Genomic DNA, 26,844 nt, shown 5'->3' with positions numbered 1-26,844 from the left:
TTCGCATTTAGGTCGCCTGCCAAGCAAGCGACGTCATGGAGAGGGATGGAGTCTAGGACGGACTGGAGGGTTTCATAAAAATCGTCTTTCAAGGCTTCATCGGCATCATTTGTTGGTGCATAGCAGATGACTAGCGACAGCTTTGCATGTTTAGATGCAAATCGTGTATACAGGATTCTCTCGTTAATCGGCTTCCACGAGCAGAGAGACTTTGCTGCATTTGGGCTCAATATAGCTGTGACTCCGGCTGCATTTCTGTCCGTTTTCCCGCTGTATAGAACTGTATAAGTCATGTTGCTGTTTACTGTTTTGAGCTTCTTTTCTCCACAGCCTTTCCATCGTGCTTCGGCCACTGCGAGGATATCTAGCCGAAAGTTTTTGCACTCCTGTAGAACTTGTTCAGTTTTTGAAAGGGCCGACATGGTCCTTACGTTCCAAAATCCGATTCGTACTGGTTTATTCGCGTTCAGAAATCTGGTCGAGGGGCATGCATGGGTCGTCATCATATTGGGATGTCATCCAAGGCTTGTCATTGACGCTTCTTTAGCATATCCTTTTTCAACAGGAGTGACTTGCTAGGCCACTGACCAATCGGTTTCTTCGGCTCGGCTAGGGGCAGGGACGCCAATCCCTGACCGTGGGGCCGGAACCCCCCGGACCTACCTTGCAGAGGCCGTTGTCCGTACATCTGGATCCTCCGCCCTTTCGCAGTTGTCCTCCAATAGAGGATCCTCCCAGGATGGTGTTCTGCTTCACCATGCAATTTAACTCATTACTGAGAGAAGGTCTGTAACTGACGGAACGTGTCCGCACACCGATGGACCCTGCTGAGTGTAAATTCGAGGGGCCTTCTTCCTGCGCCGCCTGTATTTACAGCCCCCGGGCGAGGGTGCCCCAGTTTCAATTAAGGACCCCCAGGGACTGGGTCCCCCCTTGGTCCGCGCCTCCAATGGAGGTACCCTACATATCTGTAGGGCGTTCCCCTATCCGCCACCTGGGGACGCGCTGAGTGGCCTGGAGAGGGCCCCTACTGAGAAGGTGACTCAGTAGGTGACTCAGTCACCTACTGAGTAGGTGATAAAAGTAGGTGACAAGCTATAATAAATTTATATTTTTTATAAGATTGGTTTGAAAGTAATTTCCATACCGAATATCAATAATAAAAGAGCATCAGAGGCGACACTCTAGTGTCACCTTTTTATAAGAGCCCTAAGGATTCTATGTATTATTTATTCATTTATTATTTCCACCCCCTCCCCCCACTTCAGACCAGTGCATATGGAAGCGATTGTCTTGGCAACTTCGGAGTGAAGGGGGGCTGGGTCATTCAAATGAAAACTGAAAGTGTGTTCCTATTACGAGATATTGCACACATGCCATTTTGACAACCTAGATGATTATATATTGACAACTGGTACTAAACCTCTATAGGTTTAGGCTGGCTCAAATTGCTAATTTGAAGCTGTCATCAGAGCACAGTAAAACGAAGAAGAAAAATATAATTTATAAATAACTTTGAAAACCGAGTAACAAGAGAGAAAAGATAAGAAAAAAAAAACAAATAATTTAATTTTGCTGTCGAAGTATCAGACTGTTACACTGAAATATAAACTGCTCTTATATTTTAGGAACCAGTTGGCTCATCAATTGTAGAAGTGATACATCCAGGAAATACATCTGACCATGCTCTTGAGCTGACAGTCTGTTCAACAGCTACTCAGTCAGAAGAAGTCAAAGCACAAAACTTGGTTTGCATTTACAGCACTTTTACATTTACATTTTTTTTTTTTTTTATTGAATATTGTTTTAAGCAACATATTGTGCCTTTCTTTTCTAGCAAAGTTGTCCAAGGAACTCCAAAATATATCATCAAGTAATACAGTCCTTGTTGTGTTGGACCAACCCAGCCTCGGGTTGCCGATTTTTTTGTTACTTTGCGACTTTGCCCAAAAACCGCTGGTGATGATAAAGTTAAACGATAAATGAAGGTTCAGAAAGAGGTTATATATATTGTAAAATAATTGTGGCAACGATTACTTCTGAATTCCCTAAAACACTCCTGAAACGCGTGATTAATTCTTGTCACATGGATACTGCCAGATAGTTTCTCATTTGTACATGTTAATCAAACGGGGGCTGGTATTTTTTTTTAAGATGGAACAAATGGTATTAACCCAGCAGGGACGTTGAAGTGACCGAAATTCAGCTTGAATACAACATACATTTCTGTGAAAAAGAAAAAGAAAATACTAAAACGCTCCTATAAACAACACCATCGGCCCTAAATTACTATTGATACATTCATGGATAGTATTCACCAAAAGTATTATGTTTAACAAATATCAAATTTTTCCAATCTCTCGCCTCATAACAAGTGTTTATTGAAGTTTCTGAGTATTTTTCTCGGAAAATTTAAATGGAACACAAAGTTTTGAACCGAAACCTTGTTTAAGTTACAGAGAAGTATGTATTTCATTGCTACTTAGAGATTGATTCAGCCAATGCTAAAATGGCAAAAGGACTAGAATACCTCAGCAGGAATCGTAGAAATACTGTTTAACTGTTAGTCCCTGAATTTTGAATTTATCCTCCCCCAAAATCGAGCTCCCCCCCCCCCCCCCTCAAAGTACGTTTCTTTATATGTATCTTGTGGCATACATGACTACAATTAATGTTTAGCTACGAAAGACGTAATAGTGAGTGTATAGGTTATAGTTTGTATACAAATAGGTGCCAGCATGCCCAAGCCTTTCGAGGGGATGTCATCAGAGTATTTTCTGAAGGAAGGGGTAAAAAAAAGTAAAACAAAATGACCACTTAATTTCTTTAGAACTGATATTCACTGGGGTTGTTTAGAGCACTTGCTTGATGAAGCTTTGTTGCTATATCTGAAAACATTTCTCAAGGTTTTATATCTACCTTGTTTTGTATGAAAGCCATTTCCTATCGATTAAGTATCGATTTCACCATTACTTAACTCCGTATAAGTATTTTCTTTGGCCCTTGTAGATTCTGAGCAATAGGACTTTTTTGTTTGTCTAATTAATTTTTTTTGGAAAAAAATCAGGGGCAAAAAACTCCACCCTAAAATTTTTCCTTTGCAGCTATATCAGAATTCGTAGGCTATAATTAGAAGTAAAACACGGAGACAAATTTTATTCATGGGGACCGTATTGTTCTGCTTACTCGGAGTCGAAAGAAATTTAAAATCTTTCTTGACTATTTCGCCCTGTCATTTAGAAGAGGAGAATAAGATTTTTGTTTACGGTTCAATTTACGTGTTTTATCTGGCAAAAATAAGGTTGATCCACAAAAGAAGCCTTTTGAATTTGGGCAACTGTATGCCTTTGCAATTTATTGATCTCTTTCTTTCGTTTTATACTTTTTTTTTATTCTTCTACGTAGTTTTTCTTCTTTTTTGGCCCTGCAAAAGCATCACTTCTTGGGTTAGTTTAGTCATGATTATTTTTTTTTGTCTTAATATTACATAAATTGAATTGTAGTGGCCAGATAAGTGTTGCTCAGCGCATCTATCGTTGGATTAGCATCTGATTTATTCAGTAGCTACAGATTGTAATAATTTTGTAGTTTCACTTATTAATTTTTGCATAGCTGCATCCTCACTTATAATCTCAGTATTTAAGATAGTCCAAAGCTTTGGGAAATAGGGGGGAGGGAGGCTAGTATCTTAAAAGGTGCTTTTTGGGCTATGTGTGAAGGTTTTTAAGCATTTCAATGCTTTTCCCTAAAAATCACATGGGGTCCGTATTTTAAGGCGGGGAGGGGGTATCTCTCTAGCCTCTCCTCTGGTGAACAGGTATGTTTAAACTATTGTTTTTTTTTCTAGGTACTTGTACCGCCGCCCAGTAACCGTCGTCACACTATCGTCTCGTTGAATCCAAACCAAGAAAACAAAATACAAGACGAGAACACTCATACTGTTGCAATTGGAGGCACACAGTATATTACTATGTCAGGTAAAAAACAAAATCTTTCAGGAAAGCATTTCTTCTTACATTTTATATAATTTATTCTCTTTTAAAGAAAAGTTTAGTTATAAAGAAATAAAAAAAATTAGCTTGCTTGTAAATTGGCTTTTTGGAATTAGCTTGAAAATAAATCTTTGAAAATACTTTGTCTAGTTTTTTTTAAAGAATTTGTTTAAATCTGAGAAAGGGGCATAAAAGATACGTATATCTTTTCAGTGACCTTTTATCAAAGTTTGCAATGTGAAACTTACTTTACTGATTCCTAAGCTACTCTATATCTAGCCTGCTTTTCTCTGGTTATAATTCTTCGCTTGTCTTGCGACTTTTCTAACCTAATATCTTATAGTGTTGTTAGAAACTTGCTCGAAGTTTGTAAGAGATTTGGTACTTAATCTTGAACATTACTTCTTATGGGGTAATAAGTAATAAAGTGAACCATTACCATGTTTTGACATGTTTAAAATATGGATGTTCCAAAAAAAAGTGTGGGAGAACATGGTAATGGGAAGGTAATGCTCCCCTGCTTTTAAGTCAAGGAGGTGATTTGACTGGTCTACATAAAAATAGTGATGAAATGAATGAATTTTTGAAAGTCTTGAAAGTTCAAGGTAGAGAGAGAGTTCTTCACTTCAATGCGCTTGTGACGGCCGAGGAAGATATGCTAGAGGCTTTCCTGGGAACTTGATTAAGAATAGTTTGAGATACTCGTCTGACTATCTACCAAACAATGAACAGTGCAGAACATGGGGTTTGATTCTACTTTCTAGGGCTGTGATGAAAAAAAAGGCTAAGGATGGTTAGGTATGCTTTGTAGATGAACAATGACAACGGGCTTTTTGACAAGCAATTTCGGCTTTTTGACAACGGACATTTTTTTGACATATTAAAGCTCTCAATATATTGGAGTGGAAGAAGATCCTTTGCAGCTATTTTTGCTTCCTGGGGGTTGTTGCTACGGGGAATTGCCAGCAGTGGTAGTAATGAATTTTCTCCGACATAGGTGAATCTCAGTGTTTTTCTATGTATTAATTAAGTTTATTGAAATTCCTGGATGGGTTGATACATTTTGGATTGCTATTTTACCATTTCCATTTGGCACTGTTTCGTTTTTTCTCTTGTTCTCGGCTTTTGCTCGAGCGATGATATATTTCTTATTGTATATTAGTTTAACCGTTATTGACGGGTCTTTTAAGATAATTGCCATAAGTAAGGGAATTCATTTTTAATTAACTTACAATAGAGAGTCAATCGGTTGAAAGTACTTGTCTTTGTCCTTGTCCATTTTAGTGCTATGTCTATGTACGTACATGATCATGAAGAATGCTATTAAATGTATTTTAGAATGCGCCTAGTCAAACTGGACTAAAAAAAAAATCTAGTGCTTCATGATACATTTTTTTGAAGTTTTGGACATTAATGCTTATATTTAGGCAATATACTTGTAATTTTATATAGCGAAAAGTAAAACAAGTGCCTTGACGTTATAACCCCCAAAAATGTAAAAAGTGAACTTGATTAGGATGGTTCCCGATGGAGTCCAAGGTATGGCGAATTTTCGGAAGCTAATTCAGTTCAAATTTATCTTCCTAAGGATGTTTTGTAATAAGTTATTTGGTTGTCAAAACCAAGATTGGAAAAAAAGCTAGTTTCAAATTATGCTCAATTCAATAAAGCTTCCTATGTTTCAATACAAAGTTAGTTCGGCTCTATTGAAATATCACTTGAAATAGAAATGATATGACATAATTGAACGTCAGGTTTCAAGTTCAGGTCTGATTTTTGCGGTGTTTGTTTTTTCCGGTTTTATTATCCGAATAATAGTCCGGTCTTATCCGTTTGTTATCCGGTCTAATTTTATCACGGCCTGGCCTTACGGTGTCTGCCCTGCCGTGTACGGAGCTATATACTATTCCATATTTGTTGGTGGCCAGAATAGTAGCAGATTTGAACCAAGTTAAGAATGACAAAAAGAGCAGAAAAAATAATTTTGTTTAGTCATGAAACAGATCTAGCCTACAATTGTGACATAACTGAAGGTATAATTCTCCTTTCTAAAACTGTTTTAATTTTGGCGCTCAAAGGGATTTCTTCAAATGGGGCTTATCAGTAATTTTTTTTTTTGCTTAGGCCTTAAAAATACTTGTTAATTGATTTGAAATTGAGAATGCCATTAAAAATGTAAATTATCGTGTCAGATTTTTTCAATGAATCTACACCATACAAAAAAAAGGAATAAAAATTAAAATGCCCATTAAATGAAAAAAAAAAACTTCCCTGTTGTGCTTGTGAGTTTTTGGGAGGAGGAACATGGGGGAACGGTATAACTTTCGGTGAAAGCGTTAGAGTAATTCGGATTTAAAGATTTGGCGATCTTAGACAACATTATTTTTCCCGCCAGTGATATTCCTGCTTTTTAAACAAGGAATATTTTATTCATTTTTATTATTGCTCTCTTTCTCTTTCTCATCGGCCCTTTGGGAAGTTTTGATGAGTATTAAATCAATAACTATTTGATTACTTTCTTTTAATGAATCCTCATCATTTAATTAGACTTAAAAAAAAACATAGTTAGAAGCAAGCCCTCATGTTGCCATAAAACTTTCTGTTATTTATATGTCCCTTTGGGGAGAAAAATATCGTAAAGATATTACGATAAATTTTGTCCTCTTTAAAAAATGTTTTGTTTTGTCGATTTGAAGTTTCGGCAGTCACCGGCATGAGTATGAGTGTAAGAGTTTTTCTTAAGAGTGTTATTCCTAGAATAAAAAAATGTAGCTTTCTTTTTAACCTTGTAGATGTGAGTGCTGCTCGATCCTACACAGCTCTGACACCCCTCAATCCAATATCTACCTGTGGACTAGGTAAGGGGCTATAGATGTCAGGCGTGTAGCTGTTCTCCCTTTGCATCATCAAGAATCCATAAGTGGCAAAACGGATTAAAAAGATTAACCTAAAAGTCTAGATAAAAAGGTTCTTTCCCATAAAATTACATTAATTGGACGTTTGGTATTATTTTTCAGTTGTGTATAGACACAACTGAAGCTTCCTGACTAACCTATGCAAAATTTTCATTAAGCAAGGCTGTGAAGAATATAAAAATTGAAAAGATTTAAAATGTAAAATGATGTGATTCAGCTAGTTATAAAAAATATTGACGAAGGTAGGACTTTGAGGAGGAAGCGAGAGAAATCTTTAAGCTCTGTCTTATGACTCATATTTATTTTTGTCTCTTAGATATAGAAATCTTTACCACCCCCCCCCCCTTCACCTATGCCGGTATTCAGCAGGTTTAAAGGAATCACTAAAGAAATTCAAGTGGCCAATCCTTGCGTGCGTTGGAGACACTGGTTTGTTCAAATAGGCTATCGAAGGCCTAAATGTCTTTTCTAGGATGTACTTTGCGTCTCTTCAACTCACAAATAAGTCCACAGAAAAATTATATTAAGGCAGTTCAATTATTCTGGGGGAGCTGAAGGCCCTATAAATGCATGATGGCGTGGCTTTAATTGACGTTGAGGTCTATCACCGTATATGTACGAAGTGCAAGATTTTATACCCAAGATGAAGTGTTAAGATACCAATAAAAAAAATGAGCTAATATTTCCCATAGTAGCCTAAATAAAGAGCGTTTTTATTGAAGCGTCGGAAAGAAACTGAATAACCGTATTGCCCTTATGGATTCTCGCTCTACCATGTCGTTGTATTGTAGTCCAATTAGCGTTAAATAGTCTTTATTGCATGCAGTTTTCGTTTTATGTTCTGTTTTATTTAGTGTTAAGCTATTTCTACCTGGCTTTGAAAAGGTTTCTGCCTTGTTCTAATTTATATATGGGTTTATCAGAATTATATTGGGCATTAGAGAAAAAAAAAACTGTTTAATTGTAAGACTTTATCTACCTGACTTAACAGACTGGCAGAAATTTTGTTTGGTGAGTGCTTGATATTATTATTGATTGATGCGCCATTGCTTTTAATGCCCGCAAGCATAATCGAGTTATGTATAAAAGAAACGTATACGTATAAAAGAAAAGAAAAAGTTACGTATAAAAGAAACAATGTAGAATATCGAAAAAAATAATTTCTGACTTCGAAAGCAGGGCTCCCTCTTCTAATTTATTAATATCCCAGGAATAGTGTTTAAAAAATCCTAATATATAAAAAACAAAAAAAAGACGTTAAGGAACAATGCTACACACTACTTATTATATTTTTTTAGAGTAATATTTAAGAGACCTGTATACTTTTCCAAAATCCCAAGCTCAGAACTATGATCCATTATCTTGGGAAAAATTAAAGGGAGTGACAGTCCTATTTGAAAGTAATAAATCCTCTGGTAGAATAAATAATTGTTATTATTAGGGTTTGCTAATTTGTTCAAGTATGGAGAATTTTTACATTTAAGTATGAAGGTAAACTTCATATTTTTTCTAAAACTATTGTTTAGTATTTGACGGTAAATTCCTTTTTGTCCCTTTTGGCTTTAATAACTTTCAGAGCATTCTTCTTTTTGAGTTTTTAATTTGTTTGATACTGATTTACGACGGAGTTACGGCTGATGCGTATTCATCATCAAAATTTATTCTGGAAATAGGAACCAATATATATTCTAGTAGCAATTAGATTACTTATACGAGCGTTTTATTACAACTCTGCAACAATTGGAGCTGCTATAGGAAGAACCAAGCAGTGTTCATAAGCGTAATTTACCCAGTTTCAAAGGTAAATTGTTTTGCTCCATTAAATAAACAAGGACTTGCAAACATTTTTTTACGTAGGCTGCAAAATTAGATATATTAAAACGAGAAATGTTGTAATATTCGTTGCTACTTTTCTTCCTTCTGCTTTTAACAGCTATTCTCATGCATGTAGGTAGTAGCTCCTCTTGAGGAGGGAAGAGGAGTTTTTTTCATAGAGAGCTGAAATTTCTGGAATATTTATAACCATCGTGGTATTCTGGGATGCGCACATACATGTGTTCTAGTAGGCTATGCTCTGTGGTTTTTGAACTAAAGCAAATTCCTTCATCTGCGTTCCAACGGATGTCCTTGATGTGCTTTTGTAGTTGCTATATGTTAGTAGTGTTCTTAAATTTATGTTGTAGTTGTATTGGCTTGTATATAGAATGCCCAGTTTCTTTGTCTGGGGGAAATAAATATGGGAAATTGTGTACCTAATTATGGACCTTTTTGCCTAAATGGAAAGACGAAATAATGGCGGAATCATGTCTGGTTTGAAAATGCCGAGTTTGAACCCTATGATGGTTTTTCGGCATTCAAAAGGTGATTTTGTAAAAGTAGAATAATAATAATCCCACTATTGGTAATGAAATTTACCCAACTAAATCTTAGCACTGCCATGCAGATAGTTCTTGTTATTACTACTGTGGACCTAGATGGCCGTGTAGTCAAGAGAGGCTCAAAACTCTTTGTTTTTCTATTTCTTATTATTCCCATTTATCTGATGCATTGGACGAGGAAGGAGGTAGTTTTGACGAGTCTAGGGCAAAGGGTCCTGATGGTTGAAATGGACCTGATAATTTAAATTCTTCCTATCTTTTAATCTACGAGTGACTGACTGGAAGAACATAGTTTTTATTAACCTTTTAATCTTTTACCTGAAGAACACTTTTTGTTTTTGAATCGGGAATTAAAGCATTTATAGGCCACTATTTTAAATTTTTTAGGAGGATCCTTTGGACCAATCTCAGAATGGGGAGGGATTCTGTCTCATTACTACAAACCCTCTTGAGGCTGAGCAAGTCCTCATCGATTTATTCCCGCTTATTGCACTGGCAAAGGCTAAACTTTGACTACCTGCCAAACAATTGGGCTTAACCAAAACAGTGTTTATCAAGTGATTGCCAAAAATGTTTCTTGTCGGTTTTTTAAAAATGGTTTATTATTAAAAAATTACTTATTATGCTTAATTATTCACTCATAACTTTGTTATTATATGATATAGAAACGGTCTCATTTTTATTTTTGCTTGGTAAAAAGACAGTGGTAAAAGAGGACTTTTTAACGGTCTTTTTCTTTAAAAAAAAAGTATTTCTCAAAGAGAGGAAAGTTAAAAGTTTAATAATGTTACAATTTATATTTTATACGATAAAATAATTTTATTTTAAAGCATATGAACCAGCTACCCTAGAAAATTAGATCGTTGAAAAAAATAAATATAGCCCATGAATCATGCCACCAAAATCAAGATTGAGCAGTATATAAAACAGTTCTTTTTATGTTAATTTCATTTTTCTCAAGAACATGGTGAAGAAGATAATATTCTAGATCGTTACGTGCACACCTCTTATGCTGGCAAATGTCTGTTTTTGGAGATAGAGAAAATTTGATAATATTTTTGATTTACTTTTAGCCATGAAATGAATAATATTAAAAAGAAAATTTGGGATATCCTTACTAATGCTTTGACATAAGGGCTAATACAATATACACCAAGCGTGTCAGTTAAGCACAAAAGGCTGGGGTATTAGAATTTTTCGGTGATCGGGAAATCCTGATTTAGCTGTTATAATGAATTGGAAAGAATTGCCTTTTTTTCAGGACTAGCAGTACCGTCAATTGCTTTACATCTCGAATTATTTGATGCAACGGGGTCATCTTGACAACTCCTAGCCTTAGTGATAAGTATTTTACTAGAACTGTCTGCCGTGCCCTGTTCAGATACGAATTTTTGTAGAGGGTCAGTTTTAATTCTTTTCTATAGTTTTTTTTTATTGTTTAGGAATCAGGTCGATTCTTAGACTGCAAGCCTTAGTCTAACAGGAGTCTTCTAAATTATTCTAATGTTTGTGAGTGAATATTTTCATTTAATATGTCTGAACATTCGCTTGATATGTTTTATGAGTTTTTTTGTCTAGCAGTTTCGTGTAGTTTTGAAGCCAACTATAGCTTTTCTTTTAAGGAATAAGATTGAAAGCTACTTGCTAGTCTCAAGAGGGAGTATATAAATCTTATTTGACGTAAATCTATGTGGTCATATGGTCATAACTGTCATATGGTCTTCTCAGTTTATTAAATTTTCCTAATTATTTATGCGTTGTTTCCTTTTTTACTAAGCTTATTTAAATCCACAGGACGTTCATGCTTGTAATTGAATTTGGTAGATTATTTCGTGTAATTTCGGCTATTCATTTCAAGTAATTCATTGCCATTTTACTTCTAGTGAATGGCCCTGACGTTTTGGTTGGTGAAACTCTCAGTCAAGCAGTTCAATCATCGTACGTACAATACGTAGATGCAACCCCGACTGACCCAACTGTGTATACCACTACTAATGGCCAGATGTAATAAATAGCCCCTTGCAGAGATATCCGCTTTTTAAATTTTAAGTTCTCTTTTCTTTTTTTGTTTTCAGTTTGGTCATTCGTCTTTGGTATCCACTTTATTTTTAATTTTGCTTTTTATATTCTTTTTGCGTAGTATGTTTTGAAGTAGTTGTTACAATTCTTTAACCCACTAATTTGTCTTTGATTGTTTCTAATTTGTGTTTCTAACATCTGTGTTTTCTTCTTGTTTTAGAAACTCTATTTTTAGCTTTTAAGCAACCTAGATAGGCCACTTATAAAACTTATCCTAATATTACTTTTCTGTTATTGTTCTTATGTAACCTTACTCCTGAAGCTTGGAACAAAAAATTTCTCATTACTTAAAAATGAATAAAAAAAATAATAGTAATGAATGTTCTTGCACATGCCTTGTTCTGTGATATAAAAAAAAACATTCTTTTTTTAAAATAACTTATTTGGTATAAATATGTTAAAATAAAAGTTTTAATTTATTGATTTTTAATCGGTTAAATATTCTTCTGTAGATTCGATTCGTATATTCAGTTCGGTTATTCAATATGCTGACGTAAATTACTAATTATAATTTTTTTTTTTGTCTTCGTTTATTGTCATGTTAACTACCTTTCACTGATTAAACGTAACACATTCATTAGAAAGAAAATAATTTGTGTGCATACACACGACTATTTATATCGCTAAGAAACATCTAAATTACCTTATAGCTTCGCTGACATAGCCTATATGTTAACCGTTTGTGTTTTCTCGCCTTGTAAAATTAAATTTATATCTTTTTTTTGCTGCGATACGTTACTGTGTAATTTTACTGCCATTAGAGTTTATACAATCACAAGAACATACAGGTCTGTTTCGGGGGGCGGGGGAGTATCATAATTTTTCCGGAGGGAGGGGGGGTGTTAAAATGACGTTTCAAGCTTAAAGACTTCAAATTGTCCCCATGGAATTATTTCGGGCCTATCTGTGAGGGGAGGATTTCCGTCCGTCTTTTGTGTACAAATATACACATAAAAAACTTGCTTATTTGTTTTTTATATAATATTGTTCATGTGATAAAATAGAAGCTACTGCTATGGAAGTCAATGTGGTTCTGAACAAAATTATTTCCTTGAGTCGGCTTAACCATCTAAGCAGTAATTGACATTTGCTAAATTCTTGATTTACTCTATTCTTAGAGCCATTCAGACAACTGTTCTCTTAATTTTACAGGGCATACCCAGTTTATAGTGTCAGTGAAAGTGCTACCCTCTATTCACCTGGTGGAACGACACAATACTATACAACAACCACAGCTTCTGCGAATAATGGTACTTATTCACCTGTGAGTATTTTTTTTTATAATTAAAACTATGTATATTGTTCTAGTCAATAGAATAAACTATCGTGCAATGTTTGTCACGCGTACCTTAGGCGTCCAATATAGTCCGATATTGAACTTGTGAATTTTTTTCCCCTTGTTAAAAATTAAAAGGAAATAATGTCAGTATTATTTTCTGGAAGTTAGCCTATTTTTTATTATTATGGGCAACAATTCTTACTTTTTGGAGATTTTGTCTCGGACACACCAATCTAAAGGTTAGTTAGCAAAAAAAAAAGTATAGCAAATCGAAGTGGCTTGTGAACGGCTAGTATGCTATGCAATATAAGCTGTACTTGTTATTCACATTATGCAATATTAGTTGTACTCATGATGAACGGATAAAAGTTATTATTATCGTTCCAAAATAATATTTGGGGGTTAGCTTCAGACTTTAGTTTAGAGGTTATTAAATAAAACTCGTAAATAGCGACTACATATAAAATATGGGACTACCAACAAAAATTTTTTTAACTGTCATGAGTCGTTATTTCAACTCGTAAAGCACTAACTAAAATGGAAAGTTTGATAAGACTAGAAAAAAAAAATACAAAAGAATTAAGATTGTAACAGTTAATTAATCTATGTTATGAACAAACGAATGAATTAAAGACCAGACCAATTGGGTTAACTCTAGTATTGGATATACATTGCGACTCTAATTCAAATGATATATATATATATATATATATATATATATATATATATATATATATATATATATATATATATATACATATATATATATATCTATGTATATGTATATATATATATATATATATATATATATATATATATATATATATATATATAGTCATATCTATGTATATGTATGTATATATATGTATATATATATATATATATATATATATATATATATATATATATATATATATATATATATATATATATATATATATATATATATATATATATATATATATATATATATATATATATATATATATATATATATATATATATATATATATATATATATATATATATATATATATATCATATATATATATATATATATATATATATATATATATATATATATATATATATATATATATATATATATATATATATATATATATATATATATATATATATATATATATATATATATGTATATATATATATATATATATATATTATATATATATATATATATTTATATGTATATATATATATATATATATATATATATATATATATATATATATATATATATATATATATATACATACATATATATATATATATATATATATATATATATATATATATACATATATATATATATATATATATATATATATATATATATATATATATATATATATATATATATATTATTTCGATTAGTTCCCATGCCGGAAGGTACAAAAATGTTAAGGGTGGATCCCAGGGTAGTCGACCTTGCTGAAAAAGAATAACGTAGGGTGCATGTTCGCCGTTGGGGCGTTTATGAAATATAGGCCAAAAACACCAAATTTGGCCTATAACGAACGGGGTTCGACGATTGTAATTTTTTTTTACAGATAAGATTGGTCAAATCCAGCGTACTCTTACATCAATCGAAAGAAGAGACTTGGGGCTACACGAATATGATTTTTGTTGTAAAAAAAAAAAAAAAAAAAAAGCAAAGTTTTTAATGAAGTTATAAAAAAATTCAGATTTTTTTCAACAAATTTCTAAAAGAAAAGCTAAAAACTCGAAATTTTTTCAAGATAAAGTAATTTTTCTTTATATTGAAAAAGAAAGCCCGTTTAATTCCGAACACATTGAGCTAAGAAAAAAAAGTTTAAATTATTGTGAAATGGAGAAAAGGAGAAAGCAGTTGCAAAGATCCTCATAAAAGAGATTCTTCCTTTCTCTCCATCCATTTTTGAAGATCTTCCGCAACAATCAACCAAGACATCCTCTGGCTGGAAAATGAGGACGGGGAACAAAGCTGTGCTTTTAAACTGGCTAAGAAAAAAAAAGGAGGACTTGCAGCTTGGCCGGCGACTTTGAAATCCAAAGAAACAACATCAGCTACAGTACACATCATTGACCTAATGTCCAGGATAAGGTCATATCGGCCTGCCTGGTTTGAAAAAGTCAAATCCTTCTCGGAAAGATTGCTTCTATCGTTGCTGAATGATCTTCCAGTGGGTATTCCTGAAGTCCACATTGTCGCAGATCGGTACGACGGGCTGTTTGGGAAGCTCACGGACACCGGAGAGTCGATCTTCTTGAAATCAGCATGCAGAATCCGACGAGGGAAAGGGAAAAACCTCCAGATTTCCGCTCTTAGCACAATTGTAGAATGGGATGCCGTACTTGCAAGCTCAGCGTCTAAAAGTCTGCTCCTCGAAATTTTGTATGAAACTTGGGAGCAGATGGGTGATCAGCTTCCGAACGCACTTAACCTTTTTCTCTCAGGTGGGTTCAAGGAGAGATTCAAAGTGTCTCTGGTCAAGCGTGGCTGCAGTCGAACTTTACCGGAACACTGGGACTACGAGGAATGCTTGTCCTCCAGCCACGAAGAGGCTGACCAACGCCTTATGACACAAGCCAAGTACCCTAGCCCTTACGCTTGTTGCATCGTTGTGCATGCCAACGACACAGACTTGGCAGTAGCCTGTGTTCATTTTTTTGAAGAGACTCAAGCTGAGGGACTGAGCGAACTTTTCTTGAAGTTCCCGACTTACATTATCCCAGTACACGAGCTGGTGGATGGAGTCCACTTGTCCAAAGAGGAGCAGATTATGTTACCGTTCGTGCACTGTTTGTCAGGGGGTGACACAACGAACTTTTTCTTCGGCGTCGGGAAAGATTTTTTTTAAACACCGCGGGGTCTCCAACTTTTGCCTCAAAAATGGTGTCTGTGACGGAGCGGATCAAGGATGCTGAAGGGAAGCTTTCAGTCGACGCGTTTAGACAAGTTTCCGACCTATCAAAATTTCTGGTCATTGAAATGTACGGTAAACAGGCCGGATTCAATTTACTGGCCAGTGTAAGGGCTTACATTTGGTGCCAGAAACAAGATGTGAGAAGAATGCCACCTTCTGACGACACCTTCGAGCCATGCATACGAAGAGCTATATTCGCTACATGGATAATCTTGTCGTCAGTACAGGCTCGGCCGAGCATTCCAGATCCACTCCTCCATGGATGGAAGATTGCTGAAGGGGGAGTAGGATTCGGTCGTCTCAAGCTGTAAAGAAGTATCAAGCCTGGAAGCTTACTGCAGATGCAAAAGTGGAAGATGTAGGAAAGACTGAAGTTGCTCAAAAATGAAAGGATGCTGCAGTTTATGCTCCTGCCGTGGAACGAGGAGGGCATGCAGGGAGTCTGACCTTGCCCCATCTGAATTCTCGGAAGAAGAAAATGAGGAATATTTTTGAAAGTTTTATTTGATACCTTTTGCTTTTAAGTACAAAAGGTCCCTATTCAGTTACTGGTACCCAATTTTACTGGCGGGCCGAGTAAGACTACTCCAGTGTGCCGACTGAATCCATCTGTGAAGCAGAATTCTTTCATGTAGTAAATAGCCCAGTCGTATCAGTGACAAATCAGGTCCCAAAAAGGTAATTGCAGACCCCTTAGTTCACCAGAAAACATATTCGTCCATTACAAAAAAAAAACTTTTTTTAGAGAATATTTTTTTAAACCTATTTTTACTTTTAAGTAAAAGTTAAAAATTTTAAACAGTTAGAAATTTTGAAGTGTTCCTACCCTTTGAAGAAAAAATAAACTATGTCCATTTTCACGATACGGCTAGTAATCATTCCAGTGATACTGAAGTCAGTGACAGTGACTTCTGAAGCCTATTTCTGAGTCTAAGTGGGAGCAAAGGACTAGCTAAGCCGGTAAATTTCCACGGCGGTGGTGGGCATCCAGGCAATGAGGCTTGGCTTTCCGTCCCTGGGCAGCATAGGAAATCCGCTAGCGCACCTCAAAGTGGTGAAGGGGTGTAAAAATCACTGAGCTCCACGCCGAGCAAGGTGATGGCCAACGCGCTTTGGATGACCGCAAGACTGGGGACCTTGTGGTGTACCTTATCCCCAAGAAATGCTCAATAATGATGACACATATGATGATGAAAAGTTTGGCTATGGCATCCCCGGTATTATGCGATGCGACGAGAATGGCGCTCTCGTCAAAAAGTATGCCAGCTACCGTCCTATCAAGAAGACAAGGCCTGAATATCGGCTGCTGGAACCTGTGCTTGATTAAATGTTCATTGATACAAGCTTTTGTAGCTGATGAATTTTATCTTTATAACCTTTATATTCTGTGCGTTTCTGAGACGAGACTAAATGAACGTAACATCTTGACCCTTGCATCCTCGGCTGGGAAGGCGGTCTTTTGTTATAACTCGGGATAATTAGATGGATCTGGCCGAGCAAGAGTAAGTATCCTGTTGTCCCCCAAAGCAGTTACTGGGCTCATCGAATATGAGCCTGTGTCTGAGAGAATCGTACGGGCAAAAATTAAAGGTCGCACGAACAATCTGACTGTCCTTTGCGTTTACGCCCCAATAAGAGATGCCACTGAACAGCAAAAAGACCAGTTTTACAGTGACCTTCAAACAGTCATTGATAAGATTCCCCGGAAAGATATCCTTCTAATTGGAGGCGACTCCAATACTAGGATCGGCAGAAAGCTGAATAACTCGAAACAGGCGATCGGCAAGCAGGCCTCGGAGACAGGTGCACAGATAGAAACAGGCTTTTGCTGTTCGCAGTTCAGAACAGTCTTGCTGTGGCTAACACCTGGTTTGGGCACAAGTTGTGTCATACGTAAACATGAGAATTACGCTATGGAAGAGTAAAGGCCTAAATAGATTATACCTCTGTATCCCGATGATTGAAATTTTTGGTGTTGGACTCGAGAGTGCACAGAGGTGCTGACACGGGATCGAAAAATGGATCTGACCACATCTTGCTGAAGACAAGGCTAAAGTACAGACTTAGCTCAAGGAAGACTACTATGCCGAACCAGAAAATAGACGTATCGATGCTGACAGTAGATGAGTACCGAGGAGCATTTGTCCTTGAACTCTCAAACCGCTTCGCTGTCCTTCAAGATGACACCGAGGAGGCAGTCCCGACTGATCAGTGCCCCAAGATAAAGATTGAGAAGAATTGGAGAAAATTCAAGGACCACATCACTGAAGCTGCCTCAAACATACTTGGGTTTGTCAAGCGTAAAACCAAGAAATGGATCTAAAAAAAGACACTCAAACTCTCTGCCAAGAAAAAGAAATGACCAACAAGAAGTCCCCCACATGTAAAGTGCTACGACAAGAATGTCACAAATCAGTAAGAGTTGACAAAAAAGCCTATTGGTCTAATGTTGCCAGTGATATGGAAAGAGCCGCATCACGGAACGATACACGAAAACTCTATCAAATACTTGGAGAATGCACTGGGAAGAAGAAGCAAACTACCATCCCCTCGCTTAAGGTGAAGGATGGGAAAATACTCACAAGCAGCGAGGAACGTATCGAAAGATGGCGAGTTCATTTCCAAGAGCTATTGAGACCAGGAGACAATCGTAATCGAAAGCAACCACTTACAGAACCGCAAAACCCCCCGCACAACCAGGCCTATGAAAATGTATGTACGGACCCACCCTCCAGGGATGAAGTAATTAAGGCGATCCAAGTTTTGAAAAACCATAAAAGCCTAGGAATAGATGGGATTCCTGCCGAGTTGCTGAAAGCTCTCCCCGAGGTGGCGGTGGATGAACTTCATAGCGTGGTAACCGAAGGCTGGGACAATGAATGCATCCCAGATGACTGGAAGACCTCAATAATTGTCCCTCTCTTCAAAAAAGGAGACCGAATGGACTGCGAAAACTTCCGAGGTGTATGACTTATCTCCATTGCTACCAAGCTCTTCGCGGTCTTTACTTTTAAACAGATTTAGATACACCAGAAACAGCTGAACATAACCAAACCAAGCAGGATTCAGGCCGGGTATGGGTTGCTATGACCAGATTTTCAGCCTGCGACAGATCCTTGAACACTGGTTTAAACACCAGCAGGAAACAATCCAAATCTTCGTAGACTTCATTACCGTGTTTGATTCGGTCCATCGTGATGCAATATGGGAGGCAATGAGAGAGGACAGTGTGCCTGAGAAGATCATCAATCAGCTCAAGGCGTACTGTGCTGGAACAAAGGCCCGGGTAAGAGTCGATGGCGATCTTTCAGGTCTGGTCCTGATCGAGGAAGGTGTACGTCAAGGCTGTGTCCTTTCACCAACTTTGTTCAACTTCGTCATCGATTAGATCCCCAGGGTCCTGGACAATTACGAGGGCTATTCAGAAACTAGGGAACGTTTCCGTCTGACGCCACTAGACACGCGGCGATCACGTATGTTTTGGTATGCGCATGCTCGTAGCTTTAGTCGGCATCCAGCCGTGAGAACGAAAACATCTCCGCACTGCCCGTTTTCCCAATATTTCAATTTAAAATGTGCGCTGCAATTGCAAATCCCGCCAGTTGTGAAGTGCGGTCCGTAATACGGTTTTTGTTAGCAAAAAAACGATAGAAATTCATCGGCAACTGTGCGAAATGTATGGCAACGACGTAATAAATGAAAGTTCAGTGCGAAAATGGTGCATCCGGTTTAAAAATGGCGGAACCAACGTGCATGATGAAGAGACGAGTGGACGCCCGAACATTGTGACAGACGATCTTCTCGCCAAAGTTGATGAGGGGATTCGTGGGACTCATTCAAATGGGAGATTTTCCCACATCCACCCTATAGTCCCGACCTAGCAGCGAATGATTTTCACTTTTTCCCGAAGATGAAGAACTGGCTAATGACACAGCATTTTGATGACGACGACGAGCTCCGAGCGTGCTTCACTGAGTGGCTGAGATCGCAGGCGGCGGATTTCTATGATGAAGGAATTTCGAAGCCTCTCTACCACCACGATAAGTGCCTTAATTTGTTTGGTGACTATGTAGAAAAGTAGCATTTTAGTCACTCTTTCAGATGTATTTAATAAAATATTTTTCCTGTGTCTGGTTTTTGTTTTATAACAAAACGTTCCCTACTTTCTGAATAGCCCTCGTATAAAGGCGTTGCAGTGAGCCCGTCCTTCTCCGTCACAGATCTTGACTATGCTGACGATGTGGACATGCTTGCTGAATCCGTTGCAGAAGCCCAGGCTATGATAAATGATGCGGTAGTCATGGCACTTTCGAATGGTCTCCAAATAAGCCTACCAAGAACAAAATCAAAGCGAACAGATGGGATGGATGAAACCCCCTCTGACCCTAAATGGAAATCAGGTATAGAACGTCCAGTCGTTCAAATACCTCGGATCGATGGTAAACCCTGCCGGCGAATCTTCAGAAGAAATCCAGAGCCGCATATCGTCAGCCTGGAGTGGCTTCCTTCAATTACGGAAGTATCTCTGGAAGCGGAGCGAAATATCGCTACGCACAAAGCTCCGAGTGTATGAAGCTATGGTTCTCTCTGTCCTCCTCTATGGGTGTGAAACGTGGTCACTTAAAACAGCCGAAGCGTTGAGCTTGAATATATTCAACCACAAATGCCTGCGCTATATCCTGGGTATCCGCCTCTCAGATAGAATCTCGAATGAAGAAGTAAGGAGAAGATGTGAGGATTGCCCACTTGTCTCTGATATTGTTAAGCACAGGAGACTGGGAGGGTTTGGCCACACAATGCGCAGACCAGATGACCATATAAGCAAAAAAAGCCTCAAATGTCTACCATTACCTGCATGGAAGAAGAGGACAGGAGGCAAAAAGAAGACGTGGCTAGCAACAGTTAAGTCTGATCTGAATCCAATCGGGGGATTCTGAAAATACGGCCGTCGCTGGGATTGCCAGTGGCTGGAAATGGTGGAGCCTGCCACCCTCGAGCGAAACCTATGGAAGGAGACATGTCATCATCTGCTGGGCGCCACGATGAGTCTGGATGCGGCTTGAACGTGCAACAAGTATAAGTAAGTAAGTAAGACACTATAAAAAAAATTCGTAGGCCTTTTAAAAATAATAATAGTTTATATTTTTTTTTTAGCTCAAATTGTACGGAATTGAATGAACTTTATTTTCTAATATGAAAAAAAAAGTTTGTTACCTTGAAGAAATTTTGAGTTTTTAGCCTCTCTTTGAGATATTAGTCGAATTTTACAGCACTTATTTTGAAACTGCAGTAAATAGAGAAAAAAATTGTGTTTTTTTTTTCAATTTATAAATCATATTCTTGTAGATCTAGATCTCCTCTTTCGATTGATATAATATTACGCCGGATTCCTCAACCCAATAACTCGCAAAAAAATTCTGAATCGTCACACTTAGTTATAGGCTAAATTTGGCGTTTTTGGCCTATATCTCAGAAACGCCCCAACGGCGAACATGCGCGCTACGATATTCGTTTTCAGCATGGTCGACTACCTCAAGATCCGTCCTCAGAATGTTTGTACCTTCCGGCATGGGTGGGTGCACGATACAGAATCTGGCGCCCTGACTATATATATGGGATAATAGTGGGATAATGTTCTGAAGTTTTGATATTTATGAAATAGAGATAATGTTTAAGCGTTTTGCAGAAGGAAATGCTTTATCAAAATTAAGGCTATGATTTTCTTAAGACTATAATTTATGCTCATTGGAATATAGATTTTATGTGGCATTTGTTGGTTCGTTCTTTTGTTTTATGAAAATTAAAAGTTCTGCAATATATCATCTTATTAGTATGACAGGGCCTCGTTTGGACCATTACCGGCAATTTTTTCTGTTCTGCCTTACTAGGTCACACTGTACCCTCAGTGATAAGCACACCTGAGATTAGGAATTACTGCTTAAACCGTTATCAGAGGCAACACACTAGCGTAGTCTTACTATAGTGCTATGTGTATCTAATGTGTTACTATTTTTTTTTCGGCCGCTTCATATTAAAGGTGTGGTTGTGGAAACTTAGGAGGGGTCTCCACTTGATTGTAAACTGAAAGATTTAGTGATTTTTTTAAAAGTCGCAAAGGACTGAAGGGCAACGAGCCTTCTTCCAGTATCCTTCCATGATATCAGATAAGATTTTTTGATAGTAATTTTCTTCAGAATAGTTAAAAGGTGTAACAATTTTGTCTTGGGGTTGAAGCTTGCATGGCACATATACAGGGCCAAGTAAATCTCAATGAACAACACAAATTATGAAATTAGGTTTTATCTATATGTTACACCAAAAACTGGATGAAGAAATGTGGTTTTCTGCGATTAATTTGATCTTACGAGGCACGTAGACTGGACCAAAGAAGGTCCCTCTGATCTAGGATATGGAGAAAAAAACAAAGCAGAAATATGCTAAAAATGGAAATGAAAGCTACTTGCATATGCACTGTTAAAAATATTGTATCAGTATTGTTAATCACGTAGACCTTGTAGACATTAGAAGGGGTATTTTTAGGTGGACATTTTTAGAAAAATGTTTCTTTCAATCAGATGTCAGCCACAATTTGCATAATGACGTCACAAGGTCATTTTGCTTGACAAAATTCGCTGTAATTTGGTTGGACTATGCTTCAATAAATAGTTTGTCTTGTTCCTGAAACTTTGTTGTGATTATAGGGCACAAGTAATCAGATCATACAAAACAATGCTTATATCATGCCAGAAGGAAATACGGAAGGATTGACGATTATTGGATCAAGAAACTCACCAGAAAACGTATGTAAATCCTTATTTCTTTTTAAACGCTTTTTATATAACTTAATATGAATAAGTCGAGCCATGTGTTGCATATATCGCCCGGCTCACATGGTCCGATTTTGCTTTGAATTTCTTTCCAATCGCAATGCATGCAAAAGGGCCCGTGACCCCCCCCCCCGCCATTGCCAACTTTTTCAGGAAATATAGGCTTGTTAAGCACTGTTTTAACTGCAGTCATATAAAGACTTTTAGTCTTTGGGATTGGTGGACCAAAAAGGCCTGCGGTCTCTGGAGTGCACCCAGCCCCCCTTCCCATCATCAAATTTTATTTTTTGTTAAAAGGTGGACTTATCGTACCTTGTACGAATAATAATGATAAAGGAATATTAATATGGATGATTTGAGGACAAAAGGGGCTCGTGATCCATTCAACACCCCCAGATTAGCTACCCTTGCTACCAAATTTTTATTTGCAAGGTAGGTGTATTACAGATTGTTTGAACCAAAATCCGGCAGGGGTTTGCAATCTGCCTGATTTGAGGACCAAAGTGAACCCGTGATTCTTCCAAAGTGTATGGTACTATATGAGCATCTAATTACCAAATTTTCATCTTACTTCAACTTAATTTATGTATAACTTTGCAACTTGAGTTAACACTGCTACTAACACTCACTGCAGCACCAAGCCGTCTGAGACCAACAGAGCTATGCACGCTCCTCCTTCATTCCAATCTATTCAAAGCCTCCCTCTTTACATCCTCCGAGGAAGTTCTCATTTCCCTTAAATCTTTCCTTATGACATCCTCTCACCCCAGCCTGGGACGACCTGCTTTTCGTTTGGTCCTGGACGGTTGGCCGAAAAGGACAATCTTTAGCAATATGTCATCCTTTATCCACAGAACGTGCCCTAGCCATCTCAACGTTCTCTCAGTATAACCCTAGAAAGCTGGATTGAACCACACTTTTCGTAACGCCTGTTGTTTGAGATACGGTCAGTCGTCGTGTACCCAAAATATTGTATAGGCAATTTCTCGGGAAAACGTCTAACAAATTTCCTTGGTTTTTCTGAGCACCCAAGCTTCAGAACCATACTGGACCACTGTCATCACTGTAGCTTACAATATTCTAATCTTGGTTCGCAGACTTATTTCCTTTTTTCAACTGTGAAAAAAGACTCTGGGCCTTGGCTATTCTGCTTTTAACATCTTCACTGCTCCCACCATTTTTACTAATCATACCACCTAGGTAAATGAAGCTGCCTACTTGATCGATCTTCTCGTTACCCAACATCATCTTTTCATCTTCACTTATTCCTGACCTTAGCGGCTTAGTCTTCTTAACATTAATTTTAAAGCCTATTCTTGCACCCTGAACTCGCAAAACCTATAAAAGTTTCATCTAGGATACCTAAGACTAATCTTAAGACTTTTAAGATGCTTAACTTTTCATCAAAACAAAGCCTTTATATATATATATATATATATATATATATATATATATATATATATATATATATATATATATATATATATATATATATATATATATATATATATATATATATATATATATATATATATATATATATATATATATATATATATATATATATATATATATATATATATATATATATATATATATATATATATATATATATATATATATATATAGTTAGGTGGTACAAGTTATATAGATATATATATATATATATATATATATATATATATATATATATATATATATATATATATATATATATATATATATATATATATATATATATATATATATATATATATATATATATATATATATATATATATATATATATATATATATATATATATATATATATATATATATACTTGTACCACCTAACTCGAAGAAACTTGTACCACCTTTACTCAACGCAGTATATATATAAAAAAAAAAAAAAAAAAAAAATCAAGAACAGTTAGTGAACTTTTTAAGTCAATGGACCGGTAACTTGCTTTGACCCGGAAGTGATTATTTTGTTTAGTATAAAAGCAGTTTGTTTTAATTTTGATAAGTTAGTAACTCTACTGATGATCATGACCGACTGTTTCATCGAAATATTTAGAGTCTTTGTTTTGTATTTTCGTTTCACTGTCTAATAAAAGGACCTATCCCTATTTGGAATTTTTATTGATTTCGTGATTATGACATGAAAATTTTTATCGCTCCTAAGTATCATGGTGCTGTGGTGGTTTTGCTCACATTAGAGGATGCAATGTTGTAAAGATCCTTGAAGAGTTGGAAATATGTCATGACCGCCTTATGCTTTTATTTTAAGCCTTGAAATATTTCAATATTTCTGGATAGTTGGAAGTAATTTTTTTTTTTTTTTTTTTTTTTTTTTTTTTTTTTTTTTGGTGCATTTGGAGGATGTTTTTATATTTAAATATAAAAACATAAATGGATAAAAATAAATGGCTTAATCTGGATAAATATGAGGACTTTGCTTTCTTTTCGTACTTGAAGAAGCTAATAAACGGAGAGAAAGAGACAGAAAGAGAGAACCCAAAGTTTTTTAAAGACCGTGGGACATGAACATAAAACTTACATATCTCTTGGTTGAAAAAAAATTGAGCAGAAAAAAAACTCAAGTGCTGTAAATAATGATATATAAAGTTTTGAGAATGCGATGGGATCGCTTTGAGGGGGAAAAGTGGGTACTTTAGATGTGCAATATTATAACAAAATAACAGTAATTATTTTGCCCTGATTTTTAATGGATGGAATAAAATTAATTAAAACATTTAAAAAAAAGTATTTTGAATTGTATCCACTGTGGGCCTTTAATTTACAAGAGCAGCTGAACAAAAGAACCAATTTGAAATCGAATGACAACTGGATATCCTCTGCATTACGTGAAACAGGCGCTAAATGAATGAAACAGGATAGATAACCAGGGAGCGTATATATGCCTGATTGGTTGGAGGAAATTTTTAGATTTCCGGGGGCTTTAAATCTAGTATGTTTTTATATTTTGTGACTGGGGATTTAATGATCGCAAAACGATTGAATTTGTAATGTTTTTCTAACAAACGTGTCTCAATTAGTTTAGGATTCTCATGTTCTATTGTGCCATTGGCTCCTATACAATTGCCCCCCTTTTTCCTTCTCTGGTGGCCAATGATGCATGCGCATTTAAATCAAATGGGATAGGCAGGTGACTTTAGCCAGTGGGCAAGAGAAAAAGGCCATGTGTAACTCAGGTTTGAAACAACGTCTGCAGCGTCGCAGTTTACTAATGTATACTCGTTACTAGTAGGTGAAAAAAATTGGAAGTTTGAAAAAAGTTTATTGGCTTTATTCTTAAACAGCTCATTTTGTGTATTGATTTTTAGTATATAACTTTTATTTAATTTAGACTAACTATAAAAATTATTTGTGTAAGAATATGCCAATCTATATTTTAGGTTTGCTTAAAGAAAAGATTTGGCACACAAAAAAGGGAGAAAAAAATGTAACATTTTTGAAAAAAAGAAAAGAAAAATGGGTAATCAAAACCCCTGACTACAGTATATTATTAAGAGTGAATTTGTTTCCATGTATTAATGTTTCTGTACATTTAGTAAAGTAATTAAGTCAGAATACGTTGCTAGTCTGTTACTACCTAAGGGAGTCAAATAACATTATTCTAGGAAGGAGCTTGACGCAGTGGCTAGCTGTCTTTAGTGATTTTTCTCCCTTGTTTTTATTCAAAAGAGGTCTTTACCAATATATGCCTCCTCGTGTCCTCTTATTTCTCCGCTTTCGTGTTCTTGCATCCCTAATATTGTTTCATTTAGTTGTAAATACATGTTAATCGTGTTTTGTTAATTGTTTTCTATGAGAACATTTCTATTTGTGTTTAGCTCGTTTCCTTTTACTTAATCTTTAAGTAGCTCTTTGGCTCATCCTTGTTCTGTCATGATTTTTTGTTTATTTTTGCTTAAAATGAATCCGCGTTTTCGCCATTCCGCTTGATTCGCGTGACAGTAGTAAAAAAGCTGATACTTTGGATGGTTGCATGTTAAGGATGAACTATTGATCATAACCTTGTGTATTGAGGGGGGGTTTTAGGTTTTTGCTTTGCTACGACCTCTTTTCTCCGTACCTAACCCCGGAAAGCGAATCTTGCTTGCTCGTCTCTGTAGTGGCGTTATAGTGGAACGTTGACGAGTTTTTCTAACCAAAACCGTAACTTCGAATAGTGTTGAATAGCTTGACATGTAGAGCCTTTCGAGAAAACTGTTCTTAGGGATTTTGTCTGTTTTGGTGAACTTACTTAGGCTATTTAATCTCATTTTGAGCTTCTAGTTGGAGGGATTCGAGTCTAGCAGATTGTGTCTTAGCGTTTTTAATGTCAAGTACCTTAAAAATATTAATTTTATTTTTATTTTTGATTAAGGTGCGTTTTGCTTTCATAATCCAACCTTCTTACAAATGGTTTATAGACACATGAAATCGTCCAGGAAAGGAC

At 36.1% G+C, this 26,844-nt stretch overlaps 1 protein-coding gene across 4 annotated transcripts in view; it reads left to right on the top strand.

Moving 5' to 3' along the window:
- The window catches only part of LOC148944547 (DNA-binding protein RFX2-like), a 193,090-nt gene that overhangs the window by 116,214 nt on the left and 50,032 nt on the right, over positions 1 to 26,844 (top strand). Inside the window, exons 3-8 of one of the 4 annotated variants that reach the window (XM_089100801.1) lie at positions 1,629 to 1,748; positions 3,848 to 3,977; positions 6,785 to 6,850; positions 11,169 to 11,223; positions 12,517 to 12,628; positions 22,272 to 22,370. In XM_089100801.1, the coding sequence (XP_088956927.1) occupies positions 1,629 to 1,748; positions 3,848 to 3,977; positions 6,785 to 6,850; positions 11,169 to 11,223; positions 12,517 to 12,628; positions 22,272 to 22,370 (582 nt within the window). Of the gene's footprint in view, positions 1 to 1,628; positions 1,749 to 3,847; positions 3,978 to 6,784; positions 6,851 to 11,168; positions 11,290 to 12,516; positions 12,629 to 22,271; positions 22,371 to 26,844 lie in introns of all 4 variants that reach the window. The other 3 variants (XM_089100799.1, XM_089100803.1, XM_089100800.1) reach the window with 3 other exon arrangements.

Source organism: Artemia sp. Qi Xiang Cuo, chromosome 14 (genome assembly GCF_049724085.1).
Source record: "Artemia sp. Qi Xiang Cuo chromosome 14, ASM4972408v1, whole genome shotgun sequence".
NCBI classification, from domain to species: domain Eukaryota; kingdom Metazoa; phylum Arthropoda; class Branchiopoda; order Anostraca; family Artemiidae; genus Artemia; species Artemia sp. Qi Xiang Cuo.
Note: the sequence above shows the minus strand (reverse complement) of the source record. Positions and strands in the feature narration are given on the sequence as shown.